The 22,497-nt window shown below is 40.0% G+C and overlaps 1 protein-coding gene across 1 annotated transcript in view; it reads left to right on the forward strand.

The window, feature by feature from the left end:
* LOC136857458 (uncharacterized) overlaps nucleotides 1-22,497 on the forward strand; it is a 374,657-nt gene that overhangs the window by 73,265 nt on the left and 278,895 nt on the right. Inside the window, exons 8-9 of the mRNA XM_067136132.2 lie at nucleotides 3,246-3,676; nucleotides 14,948-17,013. Of these exons, the coding sequence (XP_066992233.2) occupies nucleotides 3,246-3,676; nucleotides 14,948-17,013 (2,497 nt within the window). The remainder of the gene's footprint in view (nucleotides 1-3,245; nucleotides 3,677-14,947; nucleotides 17,014-22,497) is intronic.

A 22,497-nucleotide genomic window follows, 5' to 3' on the forward strand; every position in this document is an offset into this window, starting at 1 on the left:
CTATTGCATTTTGGAATGGGCTTTGATGTTTGCCCAGTAGTTGCGCATCCTCAGGCTGTGTTGCTCCTTCCTCTCCTTTGTCCAAAGGGCGCCAGTCTTCTTTGTTGATAATCTGTCCTGGAACTTCTTATGTTTAAGCATCTTCCTGAGTGCTGTACGATCCTTTAAGATTCCTTCTGTTATTCCCAGTTCCTGTAGATCTTTATTCACTTCCATCAACCACGGTGACTTGGTCTTCCTATTTTGCCAGTAGCTGAGAATCCAGTTGGTCAACCTGGTAGGATGCATCCTGTAGATGTGCCCATAGAATGCTAGGCGTCTCTTCCTTGCTACATTCGTTATTCTTTCACAGTACTTGTAGAGCTCTTGGTTAGGCCGTCTTTTATAACTGTCCCCTTCCTTGACTGGCCCCAGTATCTTCCTCATTATCTTTCTTTCCTGGATTTCAAGTTTTTCCATGAGTCCCTTCCTGTTGAATGTTAGACATTCTGAAGCATATAAGGCTTCAGGGCGGATGACTGTCTGGTAGTGCTTCATCTTAGTATTACGAGAGAGACACTTTTTATTATACGTATTCTTGGTCAGTTGGTAGGCCATTTCAAGCCTGTTAACTCGAGTTGACAAAGCTGTTCCTTCAGAGAGATTGGATTCCAACCATTCTCCCAAGTACTTAAACCTATTGGTTTTCCTGATCTCTCCCTGTTCCAGATGCAACGTACAAGGAGATTCACCGATGTTCGTGATGAATTGTGTTTTTTCGAGAGACACATGTAGCCCAACCTTTGCTGCTTGTTGTCTGAGAACATTTAGTTGTTTCACTGAAGTTTCTATTGAATTAGATATCAGGGCCAGATCATCGGCATACGCCAGACAGTCAACATTGAGCTCATTGCGCTTATGTCCCAAATAAATACCACTTGGAATCTCCATTATAGCTAACTCCTTTCGCCACTCTCTTATTACTTTCTCCAAGGCACAGTTAAAGAGGAGAGGGGACAGACCATCTCCCTGTCTCACTCCTGATTTAATTTCAAAACTTTCTGATATGACTCCTCTGAACTTTACTCGTGACCTGGTGTTGCTTAAAGTCTGTTTGATTAGGTTATGGGTCTTCTCATCAAGTCCTAGTTCCTGCAAAATCTTCATAAGAGTAGGTCTGTCTACCGAGTCATACGCCTTTGTAAAGTCGACGAAAATGACAACGTATTTCTTACCGGCCATTTTTGCTTGATGTAATACTGATTGCAGATTGAGTATCTATTCTGTACAAGAGCGTCCTTTTCTAAATCCTGCCTGGTACTCTCCTAATTGTGGGTCTAGTTGAGGTTCGGCTCTATTTAATAAGGCTTTAGAGAAAATTTTGTATGTGACTGGTACCAATGAGATTCCTCGATAATTATTGATGTCAGTCAAGTCTCCTTTCTTGTGCAAGGGATGAATCAGTGCAGTGGTCCAGTCACTAGGTAATGTTTCGGTCTCCCAGATGTTTTGTAGAATTTCTGTCAGCTTGCTTACAGTCTTGTCTCCAGCCTGCTTCCATAGTTCGGCTACTATCGAATCTTCTCCGGATGCTTTGTTGTTTTTCAGAGACTGGATGATTTGTATTACTTCTTCTTTGGATGGTGGTTGCGAGTTTGGTTGCTTGATGTTGTCTTGGTAAACAAAAAAGGTATCAGGTGATTCACAATTAAGGAGATCCTCGAAGTACTTGGCGAGAAGGTGGCAATTGTCAGTGTCATTATAGGCTATTATTATTATTATTATTATTATTATTATTATTATTATTATTATTATTATTATTATTATTATTATTATTATTATTATTATTATTATTATTATTATTATTATTATTATTATTATTATTATTATTATTATTATTATTATTATTATTAATTTTGTGTGGCTATTTCTAGCTGAGTGCAGGACTTGTAAGGCAGACCCTCCGATGAGGGTGGGAGGCATCTGCCATGTGTAAGTAACTGCGTGTTATTGTGGTGAAGGATAGTGTTATATGTTGTATGTGAGTTGGAGGGATGTTGGGGACAGCACAAACACGCAGTCCCCCAGCCATTGGAATTAACCAATGAAGGTTAAAGTCTCCGACCCGGCCGGGAATTGAACCCAGGACCCTCTGAACTGAAGGTCAGTATGCTGACCATTCAGACAATGAGTCGGATGAGAGTGTTGATGAGGAGGAACCAGTACAGTACAGTACAGATATTCAAAAGACTACAATGCAACCGTCCGAAATTCTCTTATTATATTTAGAAGAGTGTCAGGGACAAACATTGAGCAGTTATTGTACCAGGTTCAGCTTGTGGAAGGTTTGTGTACGAAATATGGTTGCTCGGCAGGGAATGAAACATTCAAGGCCGGCACGCATCAGATAATATAGTTCCAAGGTAGCAGGAAAGATATTTTATCAGAAAATTAGCACTCAAAACTGAGAAATCTAAACCTCGAAGCACGGCAAAATGAAGGCATCGGTTTACTGTTGCTAGGAATGTGAAATGGGTCTCTGTCTCGAGGAGTGCTTCGAACTCTATCACACCAAACTAAATTACTAAGGTATTGTGAAACAATTATGTCATTATCTGCATGTACATAGTTATGTCATATGGAATTCAAAATTTCATGAATATCGTTCTACTCATATACTTGTAGTAATGTTTTAAGTGAATTGGGGCGTAGTTGAACTCTCCTCTGGCCATGGAGTAGGAAGCTTTTTAAATGGCTGTGACGCTTAGGGGTTAAGCAGACATGACCTAATCCTGAGTCCATCCTGATTCTCTCGTTTACAAGTAACAAGCTTTAACAGCTCCATTATAACATCTGTATTGACTTGAAATCAAGTTGAAATATTTAAGAATATGCTCAAATATTCTACTTAAGGATCCGCTAGTTCAATACATTAAACTAATATATTCAGGGGACGAAACATGTACCAGTTTAAGGTAACAACATGTATTGAACAGACAGATCCTTAAATAGAATATTTGAGTGTATTCTTAAATATTTCAACTTGATTCTCTCCCTACTGACAAATACTTCTTTAATATCTATTTTCTTTTCTTAGTGATTCAGACTTCTGCAACATATGTTCGTTCTATCTGTATCATTTGGATTAGACTGTATTACATGTTTAAAATGTTAACTTGATATGGTATAATCCAAAAAATGTAGTGGTTTAATTTGCATTATAAAAGTTTTCTTGTTTGGCATTAAACAATCTCTTCTATATGTAGGTGGTGATGTCATAAAAGAAAATGTGTCCAACAAGTGTGAAATTGTGAAAATAGGAGGAGGAGGTGGGGATGTAGTAAGCAGAGACAGTCTGAAAGGCTCAGATGAGTCTGATAGTGATTGGGACAGTGATGACAGTCTTCCATTGGACAGCATACCTCAGGGTGGAGATAATGATTTGTTAATACCTCCTCCTGTTCCTCCTTTACCCAGAGAAGTTTTGAGCCCAAGCATAAATCTCATCCCACCACCTTCTGGAGATGGCGATATTACTCCTTCAAGTGAAAGAAGGCGGCTTCTTCTCCGTGCTCCTTCCATTGACCTAACTGATGAGGATGGGGATGGTGGTCGTGATAAGTCCAACAGCACTTCTTCATCAAGAGGAAAGGAGAAGAAGAAACAAAAAAGTTCAACAGATGAACCCAAGTCCCAGGTAGTTGATCAATGTCTTAACTGTATTTTAAAGATTGCTTCTGAACTAATATTGAACATTTTATATTTTGTGGAAAGAAGGATCAGAATCTAATGTCTGTATGTGTTGGATCCATCAATTTGTAAACTAGCCTAGTACAGCTTGCTATGTTTTTTTTTGGTCTTGTATATTCACCTCTTTTCTGTAAACTTAACTAATGCATTATACATCCAAGACACGGTGGTAGCACATTCCATTCTTGGTCTTCATCTATAGTTCTTATTTTCTATTCTTCCTTCATAACTTCCTGTTCCTAGATATATCCTACCACCGGGCGAGTTGCACGTGCGCGTAGAGGCGCGCGGCTGTGAGCTTGCATCCGGGAGATAGTAGGTTTGAATCCTACTATTGGCAGCCCTGAAGATGGTTTTCCGTGGTTTCCCATTTTCACACCACGCAAATGCTGGGGCTGTACCTTAATTAAGGCCACGGCCGCTCGCTTCCAACTCCTAGGCCTTTCCTATCCCATCGTCGCCATAAGACCTATCTGTGTCGGTGCAACGTAAAGCCCCTAGCAAAAAAAAAAAATATATATCCTACCAGCTTATTGCTTTTCATTATAATTCATCATCTGCATATTTACAATCACTTGTTTGAATATCTCATCATTCGTAAATATTTGTCAATCCTCTAAACTACATTTCATATGCTTCAAAATCAATCATTATCATCATTTCCATTAAGCTAGATGCAGCCTGGCTCCTTGGCTGAGTTGTCAGTGTCTTGACCTTTAGTCCTTGAGGCCCTGGGTTCAATTTCCAGCTGGGTCAGGGGATTTTCATCTTAATCGGTTAGTTTCCGTAGTTTGGGGACTGAATGTTTGGGCCCTCCCCAACATTCCTGCAGCTCATATACCACACACAACATTATCCATCACAATGTTAACATGCTGTGTCCTCTACATAGTAGATACCACCCACCCTTTTTGGAGGTCTGCCTTACAAGGGCTGCATCAGGTTAGCAATAGCCACATTAAATATTATATAATCAGTGAAGTTGGTCCAGTTTATTCTTATCTTTCCAGCTCTCCTTACTTTCAGTCCAAGAGACCATCTGCATATAAAATAAGATTTTTTGTCTATACATTGCTCAGAATTTAAAAAGAATGGTATTTCTGTATCGGTTGTGTCCACAGTAAGAAGGTAATGCAGTATGTACGTACGTACATGCATCATGAATGGATGAACAGAATTTAATGAAAATTGGTATGCAACATTGGAGAATAAGGTACTACAGTCTAGGCTGTATATAATTTTATTCAGGCTGGGTAAAATGGTAGTTTAGGAGAAGGCATGAAATTTAATTATCAAATATCTATGTTATTATTGGTCATATTGATAACATAACAAACACTATAGATAACACAATTTACAATCACTTAGGTCTTATACAGTTTTACTGTATCGGCTATGATAACAGAGATAATCATGATGCTTAGTCCAAATCAACACCCTGCCATGAGAAAATGGCAGAACAGAATTTGATGGAAATTGGCATATAAATGAAATAAGTTTCATAATGATAGATCCATATTGAACTGTGATTACAATAGAGTAAATTAATGTATTATTTGGGTCCACCTTTTCAATACAAAATGTAAATAGTTTAAATTACATAAATGATTAGGGACTAGTTTCGACCTAGTACTAGGTCATCGTCAGCCTAAAGCAAAATTAAAAACACAAAATATCGAAGAAATTAAACAATGTAAAGATGCGTGCGGTTTCGTAAAAGTACATACCATGTGAGATATTGTGCAGCACTTTGTTAAAAAATAACTCTCTGAAAGTGATTCATAATAAGTCCAGTGCATATTAAAAAGGTGTTATAGAAAGAAATCCTTGAGTTGCTGGAATATGCTGGCTCCTTTAAGATGCAGGTATCCAATTGAAGAACCACTGAGCCGAAGTTACGTCGTTTATTTATGAATAAAGTCCAGTGCGCCGTATAGCATTAAAAAGCCCAGTGCGCACTAAAAAGATGTTAAAGAAAGAATTCTTGAGTTGCTGGATAAGGAGATTAGAATATGCTGGCTCCTTTAAGATACTGGTATCCAGTTGAAGAACCACTGAGCCGAAGTCACGTCGTTTATTTACAATTAAAGACCAGTGCGCCGTGTAGCATTAAAAAGTTGATAGGGATGGAAATTTTTCAGTTATTTCTTCGAATATACAGCAGCAAATTTAAGAAGCCAGCATATGTTGAATTCCTTGACCAACAACTGAAAAATTTCCATCCCTATCAACTTTTTAATTCTACAAATAATGGGACAAAGTGTCTCACAGTGCATTGGCACTGCCAGTGGCTACAATTAGCCTACGCAGTGGCCTCCACGGTATGCACTAGCCAGCGTCTTGGTAGGTGTGCTGGGTGCCAACTGATGAGCCCGGCCTGGCACACGAGGGCGAGGCGCTGGCAACCAGGAGTGAGTTGGCTGGAAGGTTTATAATGTCCAATAGCGGACCATTTATATTGGTGTTATAAGTTTGCTCATTCGGAGCAAGTATTTCAGATTCCCTATGGGAATCAACATCTATATCATCTGATGGCCAGGCAGGCATCAATTTTTGATAATGGGACAAAGTGTCTCATAGTGCATTGGCACTGCCAGTGGCTACAATTAGCCTACACAGTGGCCTCCACGGTATGCACTAGCCAGCGTCTTGGTAGGTGTGCTGGGTGCCAACTGATGAGCCCGGCCTGGCACACGAGGGCGAGGCGCTGGCAACCAGGAGTGAGTTGGCTGGAAGGTTTATAATGTCCAATAGCGGACCATTTATATTGGTGTTATAAGTTTGCTCATTCAGAGCAAGTATTTCAGATTCCCTATGGGAATCAACATCTATATCATCTGATGGCCAGGCAGGCATCAATTTTTGATAATGGGACAAAGTGTCTCATAGTGCATTGGCACTGCCAGTGGCTACAATTAGCCTACGCAGTGGCCTCCACGGTATGCACTAGCCAGCGTCTTGGTAGGTGTGTTGGGTGCCAACTGATGAGCCCGGCCTGGCACACGAGGGCGAGGCGCTGGCAACCAGGAGTGAGTTGGCTGGAAGGTTTATAATGTCCAATAGCGGACCATTTATATTGGTGTTATAAGTTTGCTCATTCGGAGCAAGTATTTCAGATTCCCTATGGGAATCAACATCTGTAGCACTGGTCTTTAATCGTAAATAAACGATGTGACTTCGGCTCAGTGGTTCTTCAGTTGGATACCAGTATCTTAAAGGAGCCAGCATATTCTAATCTCCTTATCCAGCAACTCAAGAATTCTTTCTTTAACATCTTTTTAGTGCGCACTGGACTTCTTAATGTTATACGGCGCACTGGACTTTATTCATAGATAAACAACGTAACTTCGACTTAGTGGTTCTTCAATTGGATACCTGCATCTTAAAGGAGCCAGCATATTCCAGCAATTCAAGGATTCCTTTCTATAACATCTTTTTAATATGCACTGGACTTATTATGAATCTCTTTCAGAGAGTTATTTTTTAACATAGTGCTGCACAATATCTCACATGGTATGTACTTTTACGAAACCGTACGTGTCTTTACATTGTTTAATTCCTTCGATATTTTGTGTTTTTAATTTTGCTTTAGGCTGACGATGACCTAGTACTAGGTCGAAACTAGTCCCTAATCATTTATGTAATTTAAACTATTTACATTTTGTATTGAAAAGGTGGACCCAAATAATACATTAATTTAATTTACTCTATTGGCATATAAAGTCGGGGAATAAGGCCGTATAATCTAGGCTATAAATAATTTTATTCACACTGGCTAGAAGTAACAAATATGAAAGTAGCAAGAATAATTGTTGGTACAAACAGGTGGGAACAATGAAAGGACGGTACTCGGAATGAGGAAATAAAGCTGAGTTAGGAATGAACTCAATGGATGAAGCTATATGCATAAACCGGCTTCAGTGGTGGGGTCATGTGAGGTGAATAGAGGAGGATAGGTTGCCTAGGAAACTAATGGACTCTGTTATGGAGGGTAAGGGGGTAGAGGGAGACCAAGATGATGATGGTTAGACTCAGTATCCCAACGATTTAAAGATAAGAGGTATAGAACTAAACAAGGCCATAGAACTAGTTACAAATAGAGGATTGTGGCGGCGATTAGTAAATTCACAGAGGCTTGCAGACTAAGTTTAAATGCTGAAAGGCATAGCAGTCTATAACGAAGATGTATGTATGTATGTATGTGCGTGCGTGCGTGTGAAATGGTAGTTTAGGGGAAGGCCTGAAATTTAATTTTCAAATATCATTATTAGTGGTCCAGTCGATAAATACTACATAACAGAAGTTGTAGAGAATAAAATTTCCTGATTATTTATGTCTCATTAGTCTTATTGTGTCTGACTCGTTGGCTGAATGGTCAGTGTACTGGCCTTCGGTTCAGAGGGTCCCGGGTTCAATTCCCAGCCGGGTCGGGGAATTTAACCTTCATTGGTTAATTACAATGGCCCGGGGACTGGGTGTTTGTGCTGTCCCCAACATCCCTGCCACTCTCACACTACACATAACACTGTCCTCCACCACAATAACACGCAGTTACCTACACATGGCAGATGCCGCCCGCCCTCATCAGAGGGTCTGCCTTACAAGGGCTGCACTTGGCTAGAAATAGCCACATGAAATTAATTAAAGTCTTATTGTACCAGCTGCGATAACACAGATATTCATAATGTAGACTTTTGTTGCTTACTGCATGTCAGCGCCGAGCATCGCTAACATGGAAATGTTTTTCAGTCATGTTAACTGGCAATGGTGATGCTTTTGTCATGATTGTTGTAAGGTGAAAAAGCGTGTGCTGATCGGTGCATATCGGCAAGGAAAATTATAAAGATTATCAAAATGAGAAAAAGTCGTGATGGATGTAACGAAAGGAGGAGGAAGGACTCCCTTTACATTGGATGCCCTAATATTACAGTCAAAAGAAAACTAGATGTGAAGGCCTACAATATCGGAACCCGATACTTGGCTTTCTTCTGTACCAGAAAGAAGAGATCAAATCAAAATCAGTAATAATACAGAACAATATGAAACTGCAAAGGGCCACAGAGAGCAAGGAAGCGAGTACGTCACAACAAGCCACAGACAGGGAGAGTCATGTCCAGTTATGCACCTCGGAATCTGGGGAACAACATGGTGGATGAACAAAAAATATAACCATGCACATGCTAAGTAGTTATCCCATCAACAGGTACTTCAGCTAGTTCATTATAATCTGGTCTCTCTCAGCCTCACTTTCTTTCTTTCTTTCTTTCTTTCTTTCTTTTAGTTTGTAATTCTGTAATTACAAGTACTATGGGTACCTATTCTTTCTTCAATCATTCATTTAATATCCTCAAACTGTTTCTGGTTTTCTACATTTTTATCACTCAACATTTCCATTTTTAATTTATTATGTTTGTCTTTCTCACTCTATCTCTCTCCTTGTTTAACCTTGTGTCCTCTGACTGATTTCCATATCCAGTTCTTTTTTATTTTGTCACTTTCTATGTACCAGTACTTGAAGTTCTCCATAGCTTCAGATTATTTGTATCTAACTTTTAATGTTCTATTTCCTTCTTTCGTTCATCTTGTTATTAGTTTTTTTGCTTTTGATGGTAATGGTGGTGGTGATTATTGTTTAAAAGGAAGTACAATTGGACAACCATCCTCTCTTTATACTAATCAGAGGGAAAACAGAAGAGATCCGACACTTCGAAAATATCAGCCAAAGAAAGACAAGGGCCACAAAGGGCGTGAAAATGAAAGACTCTCTAGCTCTTAAATGCTGTAATAGCATCAGGGTCAGAAAAGAACAAGAGTTGACCAAGGGAGGTCGGATAGGATAGATGAAAGTTGAGGAGCTTGGCACAGGTAAGTGGAAGCAATGCCAGGACTCAGCTAAGGGGCCCATGGTCGCCAACCCACGCTCCCAAGTTGAGAGCCCCTGAGGCCCCTTGTAGTCACCTCTTACGACAAGAAGCAGGGAATACCATGCGTGTTATTCTACCACAGGGGGTTATTGGTTGATGGTAGCAATGTTAATGGTAACAATGGTAAATTTACTATCACATTTTCTTCATAAAAAATTAAGTCATCTTTAAAATTCACATTCAGGTATCTGATCCATTTTGCATTATCCAACAAAGAGCTTATCTCTCTCACTCACTCACTCACCCACTCACTCACTCACTCACTCACTCACTCACTTGCTCACTCTGAGTTGGAGAGTTGAGTCATACATAAAATAGAAGTCAACTGCAAGCTTGTGAAATGAAGTTCCCTAGATCAGCTGTACAGAAAACAAGAAAGGACAGAATTAGGAATGATCAGATACGAAGAGAGCCTGACCATGGAAGAAAGGCCAAGTGTTGTCAGGTTGAAATGGCTAGGACACGTTAAGCAGATGCAGGCGACTCAAATCCCAAGGAAGTACTTTGAGAAGATCGTTCCAGGACGAAGACTGATTGGATGCCCTAGATAAAGGTGGTTAGTCCAGATAAGAGAAGACCTAGAGCAGAGAGAAGAAACATGGTATACCCTAGAGAGGGAAGAAGCATACCAAGATCGTAACAAATGGAAGCACATCATTCTAAAACATCCTACCCAGTTCTCTGGAAGGAATTCATGATGATGATGATGAATACACATATTTCTATATCTAAACACAGGCCGTAAATACTGAAACATTTTTATATCTGAGCAGTAGCAGCTGATGGGTATCACACTGGAACATGTGTGTACCAAGCACTTAAACTGCTCATAGATTTCATTTTCTTTCCTATTCAGATCAGACGATACTCTTTAAATATGAGTTTCTTCAAGCTCGACAGTGTTTGGTAATCCTAGATTCCTATGTCCTTCTTCTCGCACATGCAAACGGCATGAGGCATGAGGGTGAGAAAGTGAAGTATGTGGAAAGAGGGTCCTTGCTATTATGGGAGAGGTGATGCATGTGCCAATTTGTCCACTCATAAATATCTGTAATCTGCATAAATGCTGCCTAGAACTTGTCTTGTACTGTTCACATGGCTTGCTTCCCTATCGCCTGGTGCCATCTATGATGTTCACTGTAAATTACATACTTAGATTATTTTCATACTTATACTATGTGAAGGTGGCCCCTTGAATATGAATATCCCAAAGCCATTGAGCTATATATCCAGGCATTCTTGAGAAAATTGGCTCTGACAATTTCCAAGTGCCTTATATCAATGTTAAAGAAGTGACAAGCGAGCGTGTGGCTCGTAATTGAAGGATCGCTGATTCAAGTAACTCAGCGTACATGGTTTCGTTCTTTTCCTTCAGATGTTTCATTCTAATTATATTCTAGGGAAAAAATATTTGTAATGGTTCAAAAGTTGGGTACAAAAATGAAAAACGTTGGATAGAAAATGAAACACTTTTTTTATTATTTCCATATCAAAGCAAAAATTAGACACAAACATGTCATGTGTGATGACAGGGAAATTTTGAGAAATATAAATGAGATTCATTTCCCAATAGATATTTCATAAAAACACTGCAGATGCAAAAACTCAGCATTTGAGAAGCGTGCTAGAGGTTGCAAAACATTTTGTCTCCCATGCTTTTAGAACAAATACCACCCAGGTTCTTGTGAAACTGCAGTTCACAATGAAGAATAATAAGAGGTAGTTAGCAATAAATTTAAGAAAATGGTAATGTAACAAAATTATTGTTTATGACCTTACTTTAGTGTTTAGTTTTTATTTTGATATGAAAATATGCAAAAATGTTTCATTTTCTACCTGAGTCTTTCATTTTTTTACCCATCTTTTGACCTGTTACAAATATTCTTACATAGAATATATGTAGAATGAGACATGAGACAGAAAACCATGCAAGCAGTAGAACTTGAACCAGCGACCCCTCAATTACTAGACCTAATGCTATCCACTGAGCTATGTGCTCGCTTGTCACTTTTTAATCATTTAGCTGATATAAAGCACTTTGAATTTGTCACAGCTGATTTTTTTGAGAATGCCTGGATATCTGACCCAATAGCTTCGGGGCAGTGGTGGTGGTGGTCATTATTTTAAGAGAAAATACAACTAGACTGTCATCCTCTATCAGCACTAATCGGAAGGAAAATGGAAGGTCCGACATTTCTTCAAAGAATGAAAGAATCAGCAAAAGAAAAAGAAGAGCCACGATGGGCTTGAAAATTAAAAATTTCATAGGTCTGTCAGGGTTGGAAAGGAACAAGAGTTGATCGAAGGAGGTCGGACAGGAAAGATGAAGGTGAGGAGCGTGATGCAACTAGGGGACTCATGTTCGCAACTCCCAAGATGAAAGACCCTGTGTCCCCATTCAGTTGCCTTTTATGGCAGGCAAGGGATACCGTGGATCTCTTCTTCTGCCCCACATGGGGTACTTTGTACTTTTTGGGCTTTTATATTTGAAGATCCATCTTCACGTACTATAAGTATAAGAAAGATGTGTGTCCCATCTACCTGAAGGTCTTTGTCTAGCTCAGAAACAGGCGGTCTCTCGCACGAACCCGAATGCTAGTAAAACTGTCGTCAATCTTTCTAAGAAATCCTTGGACGAGAACCAAACGGCAGTTCTAGCTAGGGGTCTTAATTTCGCTGTCGCTCCCTCAAAAAATTCCCACTGAGGAGTTAATCACTTCGGTTGAGGTAGCCATCCACAAACTACCTACGGATGAGGCTGAGGAGTTAAGACAGAAATGTGTGAGACTCGTAAGGTCCACTGTTGTACCCGCGCCCAATTTAACAAGAGGCAAAAGGAGAGCTCTGAAGGAACTTAGAGATGATTCTGAACTGACCATTCTCTCAGATGATAAGGGTATTGCGACAGTGGTTATGAACACTGACAAGTATAAAATCTCAGCTATATTGTCAGAGCCTGTTTACAGACTGAGCTCACGTGACCCCACCACTCGTGTGTTCAACGCCACCGTGATGCTCTTAAGGCAATCTTAAATTCCAAAAGAGGAGGCTAAACATCTGTCCCTGGGGAATGCAGTGCCACCTAGATTATATGGACTGCCTAAGATCCATAAAAAAAGATATTCCCCTCAGACCTATTGTTAGTGCGATAGGTTCTCCTACGTATGCTCTGGCTAAATACCTAAGCAAATTGCTTCAGCCACACATAGGACATACTGAATCATACGTCAGGGACTCTTGGTATTTCGTCAACAAGCTGTCAACCATAACCCTTCAACCTAATGCACTTTTGGTGAGTTTTGATGTGGAGTCCTTGTTCACTAAAGTGCCGATTGACTCGGTCATTTCTTTCATTGAACACCTGTTCCCTGAGGACATTACCAAGCTATTTTACCACTGCATGACATCCAGCTATTTCTTGTGGGGTGGGAATTTTTATGAACAGACGGACGGAGTGGCTATGGGAAGTCCACTTTCGCCCGTAGTGGCTAATTTCTGTATGAAGCATTTTGAGGAGGAGGCTATTGCTTTGGCGCCCGTCAAGCCTATGATATGGTGGAGGTATGTTGATGATGCATTTGTGGTCTGGACAGAAGGTCGTGAGAAACTTCATCTATTCCTAAACCACCTAAATCAGCAACATCCGTCAATAAAATTCACTATGGAGATGGAGTCGGACGGATGCCTTCCTTTCTTGGATGTTCTAGTAAGAAAGAAACCGGACGGCTCCCTAGGACACACCGTCTATCGTAAGCCTACCCACATGAATCGCTGTCTTCATGCAGATTCTCACCACCGTCCAGCACAAAAACAAGGCGTTCTCACGACACTCGCCAAGAGGGCGAGACAAATCTCTGAGCCATCACATATCCAAGTGGAGATGGACACGCTCAAAGTCATGTTCAAGGATAATGGTTACAGCGATTTGCAGATTCATAGAGCCCTACATCCCAGAGAAACGACCAAGCAAAGCTCACAGAAGGAAGAGGTGAAGGGAACTGCCTACTTGCCTTACATTCACAATACCACAGATCGAATTTCCAAGGTCCTCCGCAAACACAATATAAAAACTGTGTTTGGCACCGCCACTAAAATTGCTCACAGTCTGAGTAAAACCAAGGACAGATTGTGCACACTTTTATATCCTGGGGTATACGAAATTCCCTGTACTTGTGGTAAGGTATACATTGGCCAAACATGCCAGTCCATTGGTACCCGTATCACAGAACATGAACGAAATATTTGTCTCAACCAACCAGACAAATCGGCCATAGCTGAGCACTCTTTGTCGTCGGGTCATGATGTCATGTTCCAAGATGCTCAAGCTCTTACCCACACTAGACACTACAGGTCCAGGAATATACGGGAAGCTGTGCAAATACGTAGAAATCCTAACAATTTCACCCGGTCCCTTCACTATTGTTATTTCGTCTTGGTGTTTTCCAAATTAGTACGTTCCTCGTCGCCAAATGTTTCGTTCCAGGCTTGTGTCTATGCCATACACATGCCAGTGTCATGTGTTACGCAAACACGTTATCTGAACCGCTTAGACTGATTGTGATGGTTCGGTCAGCTTCCGCTTCGAACGCTAGCGTTGCCACGTCCTGGGGGCCACCTGGTGGCGAATGAACGTGCCATTTTCCACTTCTATTATAACGTTCCATATTTAAAGTGTCATTGTTTAAGAAGCCTTTCTCACAGACAGTCGAGATTTCTTCTGAGAATGCAGGGCACAGTTCCCTGCGAAACGTTATGAATTTCACCTTATTTTCCTGACACGGCATAAACCCAAAAGCCTATACAGTATCATGTCTTTAAATTAAGAATATTGGTTTTCCAAATTGTTTTAAAGCTGTCAAACTGCAATTATTTTGGTGAGGTAGGCTTTGTTACCAGCCCTGGTCATTAAATAAAGTTAGGATATCAGAGGGGATATTTTGTTCATCCATTAAAGTACATGAAGTGCTTCTGCAATCAGAGTTATTATTGCTGAAATTGCATTGCAGGCCTACATGAATGATACCTGCTTTGATTATTATCTAAACATGAAAGTAAAAATGTCTGTGAGATAAACACTTGATGTTCTGTGAGAGTCAGATCAATTGTTTTTCCTCTTTAAAAAAAAAACTCTATCCTCTCCAAAAATGGGAATAATCAAAAGTTTACTGTACCAGATTTTAAGTATGCACACCTGGCTTAAATCAACCAGCTTCCACTGCTCATGCGGTTATTAACATTTTTGTATAGTCTTGTATCACTATTCTCTCTAACTTACTTTGGCTTACTCTTTTCAGAATTTGCCATCTGTAATGGGCACATTGGGAAGAGAAGGCACCATGTTGGGTTACGATGAAGTTTGGGAAGCAAATGCCCATCTATCTGTGAGCAAAGGAGAAAATAGCAGTCTTCATATCTCTCGTAGCATCAGCAGTGATTCTACAGCACACATGTCAATCCAGGAAGAGATTGAGGAAGCTGAAGCTCGTAGCAGCCAGTCAATTTCAGAAAACCAGCCTGTGGAGAAATCATGGAGCGGTGCAGCTCCTACAACCCTGGCAGATCGTTTTGTGGAAGATAATCTCTTATTCCCATCTCCACGGCTTAACCAGCGTCCCAGACAAGTATCTCTAGGAGAATATGAACAACAACAAGATTTTAAAAGCAGTGGCCGATTAAAATTTGAATCTCATTCATTGGATGAAGATAAAGTCCAGCATCGACCTAGTGCTGTTGCTGGTATTTCTGGAGTTCCTGATGGAAAGGCATTACGCAGTAGAAAACATTCTCGTCAACAGTCCATCTCGGTACTTAATTGGAGCAGAAGTGAAGAGGTGTATCAAAAACCTCCACCAACTAATTTAGAGCGAATGATAGCAGATAATAAACGTATTAATAAGCAGCTTGAATGCTATGATGAAGCATTGAGGGAACTGGCTCAAGTATCTTTAGTGAAGAAACAGAGCTCTTTACCTCTTCCAGAGAGAATAGATATGATGGATGCATCCATAACTCGTTACACTGGTGCTAAAACCCAGCGATATTTATCCCTTCCCAGAACTAATGAATTAATCGATGAAGCCTTCAAAGAAATTGGCCAGTCTTCAGTTACAACGAAACGAGGATCACTGTCTTTGCCCCGTACAGCCACTCCAAAAGATATGGAGACAGCTGCAGATCCCGCTCCTCCACCTCGACAGAAGAAGACATCATTCCGTAGTCGTCGACGAGCAGAAAGTGAGAGTGAAGCTTTTGGAACACGTTTGTTGAAAGACAATGTAAATAGGTCATTATCTTGTGATACTAAGCTTCAACATGCTTCAAAAAGTTTAGAGAGTTCATTGCTGAAAACTCCATCAACAGTCAGTCAAGATACCATTAACAGTCCAAGTGGATCTGAGACTCCAAGATCAGATGCTAGTAGTTGCACATCTATAAAGGATTCAGTTGGGACAGAAAAGCCTCTTCGTAAAAAGAGGAAAATCTTACTTGCAATGAGATGCTTTCAGAGACATCATCGTGAATCTGTCAATGGCAATTCTCCTACTGAAATCCCAGCTCAGGAGGCATCATTTGAAGACCCACCATTCTGGATGAGTACTGACCGAGGAGGTGGTTTAGAGCGTCAGTCAACAGTTATTGAAAGAACAGATTTTAGACCAAAAGACTTATCTCCTGGACCATTAACACCTGTACATGTTGAAACAGTACTAGAAGAGGAAGTATTGCAATCAGAAGATGTGAATGAAATCAAGGATTTGCTCCAGCCAGATGCAGAACTAAAAGATAATTTGTGTACAAAGTTGGAATCAGATGAATGTCAAAGTATACCTGAGAAACAAATTGAAGTACAAGAACAAGATATTGTAAAGAATAAGGAAACAGTTCTAAAAGAAGAGAGTGTGTATGAAGAAGAAAAGAATGATCAAACAAAAGCAGAAAACAAACAGTTTTATCAGGATATAATAGAGGAAGTGAAGCAGGTAGTTATTCCAGATGAACAACTTATATCTGAAGAAATACAGAAACCAGAATTCCCCATTGATTCTAAAACAGAATTGTTGGTAGAACCACAGCAAGATAGAATGCATCTTGAAGATGAAAATCTACCAAAGCATATAATACAGATAGTAGTAGATGAAGTGAAAGATACTGAAGAAGATGAAGAGGGTGAATTCTCTGAAATGAAACAAGAGGATTTAAGTATTATACAACTCAAAGAGGAGAAAGAAATCAAGATGGCAAGCAGTGTTAAGGTTGAGGAAGATGTTGCTCTGGGTGAGGAGTGTGCAGATATGGAATGGCCCCCACCACCTCCATGTTCAGAAGATCTAACAGTTCTACCACCACCTGAACAAGAAAGGTAAGTTCATCATTGTTTGCATGCTTCCTTACCTCTGTTGTGCTGCAATGTTTGATCAAATGTTCTTCAGTATAATAATAATAATAATAATAATAATGGTGTATGGCCTCCGGAGAGACCTGGTGTGGGTCTTTTTCTCGTAGACGGCCTGTTAGGCGACTTGCATGTCTGTGAAGATCAGGGCCCTACCTAGGATGATTCCTAATGCTGAATACACCACACATACCCCCCGAGCCATTGGAATTAACCAATTAAAGTGAAAATCCTGACCCAGCTGGGAATCGAACCCAGGGCCCTCTGAACCAAAGGCCAGTATGCTAACCATTCAGCCAACGCAGTATGTAAGAGTTAGGTGAAGTAAACTGTCCTCTCATATTTCTTAAGATGGTGCAGCTCTTCCCAGGCTTACTCACTATGAATATGAACTGCATGTACCTTTTAAATCACATACTAGTCCTCTTGTCAATCTTAAATTTCTGGTAGTACTGGGAATTAAACGCAGGCCTTTGAAAACAACAGCTAATAGCACTAACCAGTACATCATGAAGGTGGAGTAGGTGAAACAAGCATTTTCATTCTTCTCTTGGTTAAGGAATACAGTATACTACTACTTCTCAATAATATTTTGACCTGAGGCCAAAAATCAACACCATCTATAACCATGAAGAAAATGCTGTTGAGATACTTGTACTTTTTATAGCAGCATAATCAGTTCGTCATTTCCATTCTAGCCATTGTGTCTCATTTCTATAACCCATAGCACTTCTCTCATTGATCCTGTCATAATCAAAATCTGTAAAAATGCATAATTCATAGTTAAAGCCAGGTAGAGATCATATACGAGCTATTTAGAAGCCAGAAAGCCTATTTCACTTAGCACTGCATTCAAGCTAGAGCCAACGAGCCTTATTTGACTTCTTCTTTTTCTTCCTGACCGTACATGTGTCCTCGCTATGAACACTCCGAGATCGTGTTGTTGCTTTGGACGATATTCGTTAGGCATAGGGGTAATGTGGCCAACCCATCAAAGTGGATGTTTGATTGCTTCTATGTTTGTGGTATTGGTCTCTTCTAAGATACTGATGTTCGTTCAATGGCCCTGTCACTTCTTCTAAGACAGCATTGGTAGTATTTTTCCTGACATTTTATGTGATTTCTGTAAGTAAGCCTAAGCCTAGCATCCAGAAGTAAATGTTGGTATTGCAATGGCAGAGTAAACGTGTAGTTTGATCTGGACACTGAGGACGTAGTCATTGAAGACAGTCACAGTTGAAAGTTGCATTAGAACAGCTGAGACGATACTATATGTCAGTGCCTACGTTTACATTTGTCTAGAGGTGACTGCTGAGGTAAAGAAAGTGTTCAATATCGTGCAGTGTCTCATTATTCACCTTACCTCATCTTATCTAAATGCATTCATAATAGTTCATAAGTAACAAGGGATAGCAAAACGAGGACTACAGAATGTATATAAGTACATTCACTTAATTTTACTCTCTACACTTCACTGTTTAAAGGTATTATGTTACCTTGTTGGGTTGCTCTCTGCCATGGATAGCACAGTTTTTCATTCTTGCCTGTTCTTCTTCATTTGCCAAAAATGACCATTTTCACTCTACAAAATGTTCCAAATAACTTGTTTGCTTATGAAAAGTGCAATGAAATTTGTAGAATTAAGTGTAAGGTCTCTCAACGAATTGTACGCTACTTTGGACATTTAATGCGCCGAGATGGTAGTCTACAAAAGCTGATTGTTGAGGGCAAAGTCCAGGGAACCAGACAACGAGGACGAATACTAACGCGATGGATTGACATGGTGAATGGCCCCATACAGTGTTCTCTCAGAGTAACCACATTGAAAGCTTTAGATAGGGAAGAATGGCGGAGTATGGTTCATTGGCTAGAGGGCTGAATATTATGATAGTCATGATGCCTCAGTCATGAGGCAAAACGAAGAAGAATAAGAAGAAGTGTGAAATTTTATTCTCACGATATAAAAGATGGTAACATTCAACTATAAAAATATTTAATACTAGCTGATGTACCCATGCTTTGCTACGGAATTCTACATTGTATACAGAATTTTTTTTTTTGCTAGAGGCTTTATGTTGCACCGACACAAATAGGTCCTATCGCGATGATGGGATAGGAATGGCCTAGGAGTTGGAAGAAGCCGTGGCCTTAATTAAGGTACAGTCCCAGCATTTACCTGGTGTGAAAATGGGAAACCACAGAAAACCATCCTCAGGACTGCCGACAGTGGGATTCGAACCCACTATCCCCGGATGCAAGCTCACAGCCTCGTGCCCCTAACCGCACGGCCAACTCGCCCGGTATACAGAATTCTAGGTTAGGTAGTATAAACCCTTGTGAGCAAGATTGTATTATATTGCATGACTCTTAACGTTACCCTAGAAATGCAACAGGGAAGTCATCAAACGTCTTTCCTCATATGAAGACTGGCATAGGGAATTTTCATTGTAATAGTAGGCCCGCTTGCCTACCATAAGTCACAATCAGGTTGGGGAGTTTTCATTATAATGGCAGAAAACCATGCATTTTCTCACTTTTAACGAACAGTACTACGCTGTCAATCTAACAGTCCAAAGGTCCAGGGTGTGCTTTAAAGGAGCTGCACAACCTTGGGATAAGGACACGAGTTTACTTTTTTTATCATCATCATCATCATCATCATCATCATCATCATTTCCTTTACCCATTTGAAACTGGGACAGGCTAAATATGGTTCCTCTCCAATTTACTCTCACAAACTCTCCACCACTTCTTACCCATCACCGGTATTAATCAATTTTCTATAAAGACGTTTTTAGTATAAGAAAATATGAACTCTAAATGATACTGTAGAATTTCTGAGCAGAAGCATCATATTCTAACAGAAGATACATTTGATCATATTGGAGGAATATTAGAAGAAACTCCAAAGAAATCACTTCATCATCTTGTACAGAAAAGTGTGCCAAAACTCTCAGCTGGTAAGACTACTAAATTTTAAAAACTTAAGTTGGATGAAAACCAGTGTGGTTTCAGACCACAGAGAGGCTGTCAGGATCAGATTTACAGTATGCGCTAGGTAATTGAAAAATGCTACGAGAGGAATATGCAGTTGTGTTTATGTTTCGTAGATCTAGAGAAAGCATATGACAGGGTACCGAGGGAAAAGATGTTTGCCATACTGGGGGACTATGGAATTAAAGGTAGATTATTAAAATCAATCAAAGGCATTTATGTTGACAATTGGGCTTCAGTAGGAATTGATGGTAGAATGAGTTCTTGGTTCAGAGTACTTACAGGGGTTAGACAAGGCTGTAATCTTTCACCTTTGCTGTTTGTAGTTTACATGGATCATCTGCTGAAAGGTATAAAATGGCAGGGAGGGATTCAGTTAGGTGGAAATGTAGTAAGCAGTCTGGCCTATGCTGACGACTTGGTCTTAATGGCAGATTGTGCCGAAAGCCTGCAGTGTAATATCTTGGAACTTGTAAATATGTGCAATGAGTATGATATGAAATTTAGCCTCTCGAAGACTAAATTGATGTCAGTAGATAAGAAATTCAACAGAATTGAATGTTAGATTGGTGATACAGGTTGATAATTTCAAGTAGTTAGGTTGTGTGTTCTTCCAGGATGTAATATAGTAAGTGAGATTGAATCAAGGTGTCGTAAAGCTAATGCAGTGAGCTTGCAGTTGCGATCAACAGAATTCTGTAAGAAGGAAGTCAGCTACCAGACGAAAGTATCTTTACATCAGTCTGTTTTCAGACCAACTTTGCTTTACGGGAGTGAAAGCTGGGTGGACTCAGGATATCTTATTCATAAGTTAGAAGTAACAGACATGAAAGTAGCGAGAATGATTGCTGGTACAAACGGGTGGGAACAATGGCAGGAGGGTTCTCGGAATCAGGAGATTAAGGCTAATTTAGGAATTAACTCGATGAAGATAAAGGCTAATTTAGGAATTAACTCGATGGAGGTTGAAAAAGCGCAAGGATGAAAAACCGCTCAGGAGCATGAAGAAAGGAAAGGCAGTGGGTATAGACGAACTAAGTGCAGATATGCTGAAAGCAGCGGGAATTCCAGTAAACCAAGGGCTCTACAGACTGCTCAACAAGATATGGGACGAAAATACTATTCCTGAGGACTGGAAGATGGGAATCATTGTACCTCTGTTCAAGAAAGGAAGGCGATGAAAATGTACTAATTATCGTGGTATTACACTACTGTCTCATGTCCTAAAAATATTGGAAAAAATAATAGAGACCAGAATCAGAGATATTATTGAACCAATTTTGGAAGAAGAGCAGTATGGTTTTAGACCAGGAAGGTCAACTACAGACCTTATATTTGCAATTAGAATGCTATTGGAAAAATACTGGGAGAAGAACAAGCCTTTATTTCTAATATTTTTGGACATTGACAAAGCCTACGACAGTGTACGAAGGGAATTTGGCAATGCATGAAAGAACTTCAAGTGTGAGACAGCCTCATAGACAAAGTGAGCCTCATAGACAAAGTGAAAATGTTGTGTAGTGAGAATAGAAGTTGTATTCAAGTAGGACGTGGTTTGTCGGACTGGTTTGAAACAAAGAGAGGAATGCAGCAGGGCAGCTCATTGTCACCACTTCTATTTATTATTGTGATGGTTGTAGTAATGAAATCTATTAAAAGGAAAGAACATGGAGATATCAAAGCCTTCACATTTGCAGATGATGTTGCGATCTGGAGTGACTCAGAAGAGGAATTGGGAAAGAGAATGGAAAGCTGGAATGAGGAGTTCAAGAAATTTTGGGTCAAACATCAATAAGACCAAGACGGTGGTGAAGAAAGTGTATGGGGAAGGAACAGAACCAATAATCATGTTAAATGAAGCCCAACTGGACAGGATTCCAGTTTTCAAATACTTGGTAGTGTTCTATCAAATGACATCCTAGCAAAACATGAGGTGAATAATCGAATCAGCAAGGCAACACAATTCTACCACCAGGTAAGACACCTGCTGTGGGATGAGCAAATACCTATGAAAACAAAAATGACATTGTACAAGTCCTATTATACATTAATTCTTACATACAGTCTCGAAACCACAACACTGACCAATAGAGATAATTCCAAACTCCAGGCAGCTGAAATGAAATTCCTACACACTATGATCCAGAAAACCAGGAAAGACAAGATTAGGAATGAGAAAATTAGAGAAGAAGTAGGAATAGATGATTCTCTCCTCAATAAGATTCAGATATCAAGACTGAAGTGGTTTGGTCACATGAAGAGGATGCCAGTTAACAGAACTGCAAGAAAGGAATTTGACAGAAAAGTAGGAGGAAGACGACCCGTGGGAAGGCACGAAGGGAATGGATTGATTTAGTTAAGGGCAATGTACTGCTGAGAGGTCATGATTGGGACAAGTTGGTGGAGGAGGAATGGTACAAGGACAGAATGAGATGGAGGAGGCTCGTATACCACACC

This window comes from Anabrus simplex, chromosome 1 (genome assembly GCF_040414725.1).
Source record: "Anabrus simplex isolate iqAnaSimp1 chromosome 1, ASM4041472v1, whole genome shotgun sequence".
Taxonomy (NCBI): Eukaryota; Metazoa; Arthropoda; class Insecta; order Orthoptera; family Tettigoniidae; genus Anabrus; species Anabrus simplex.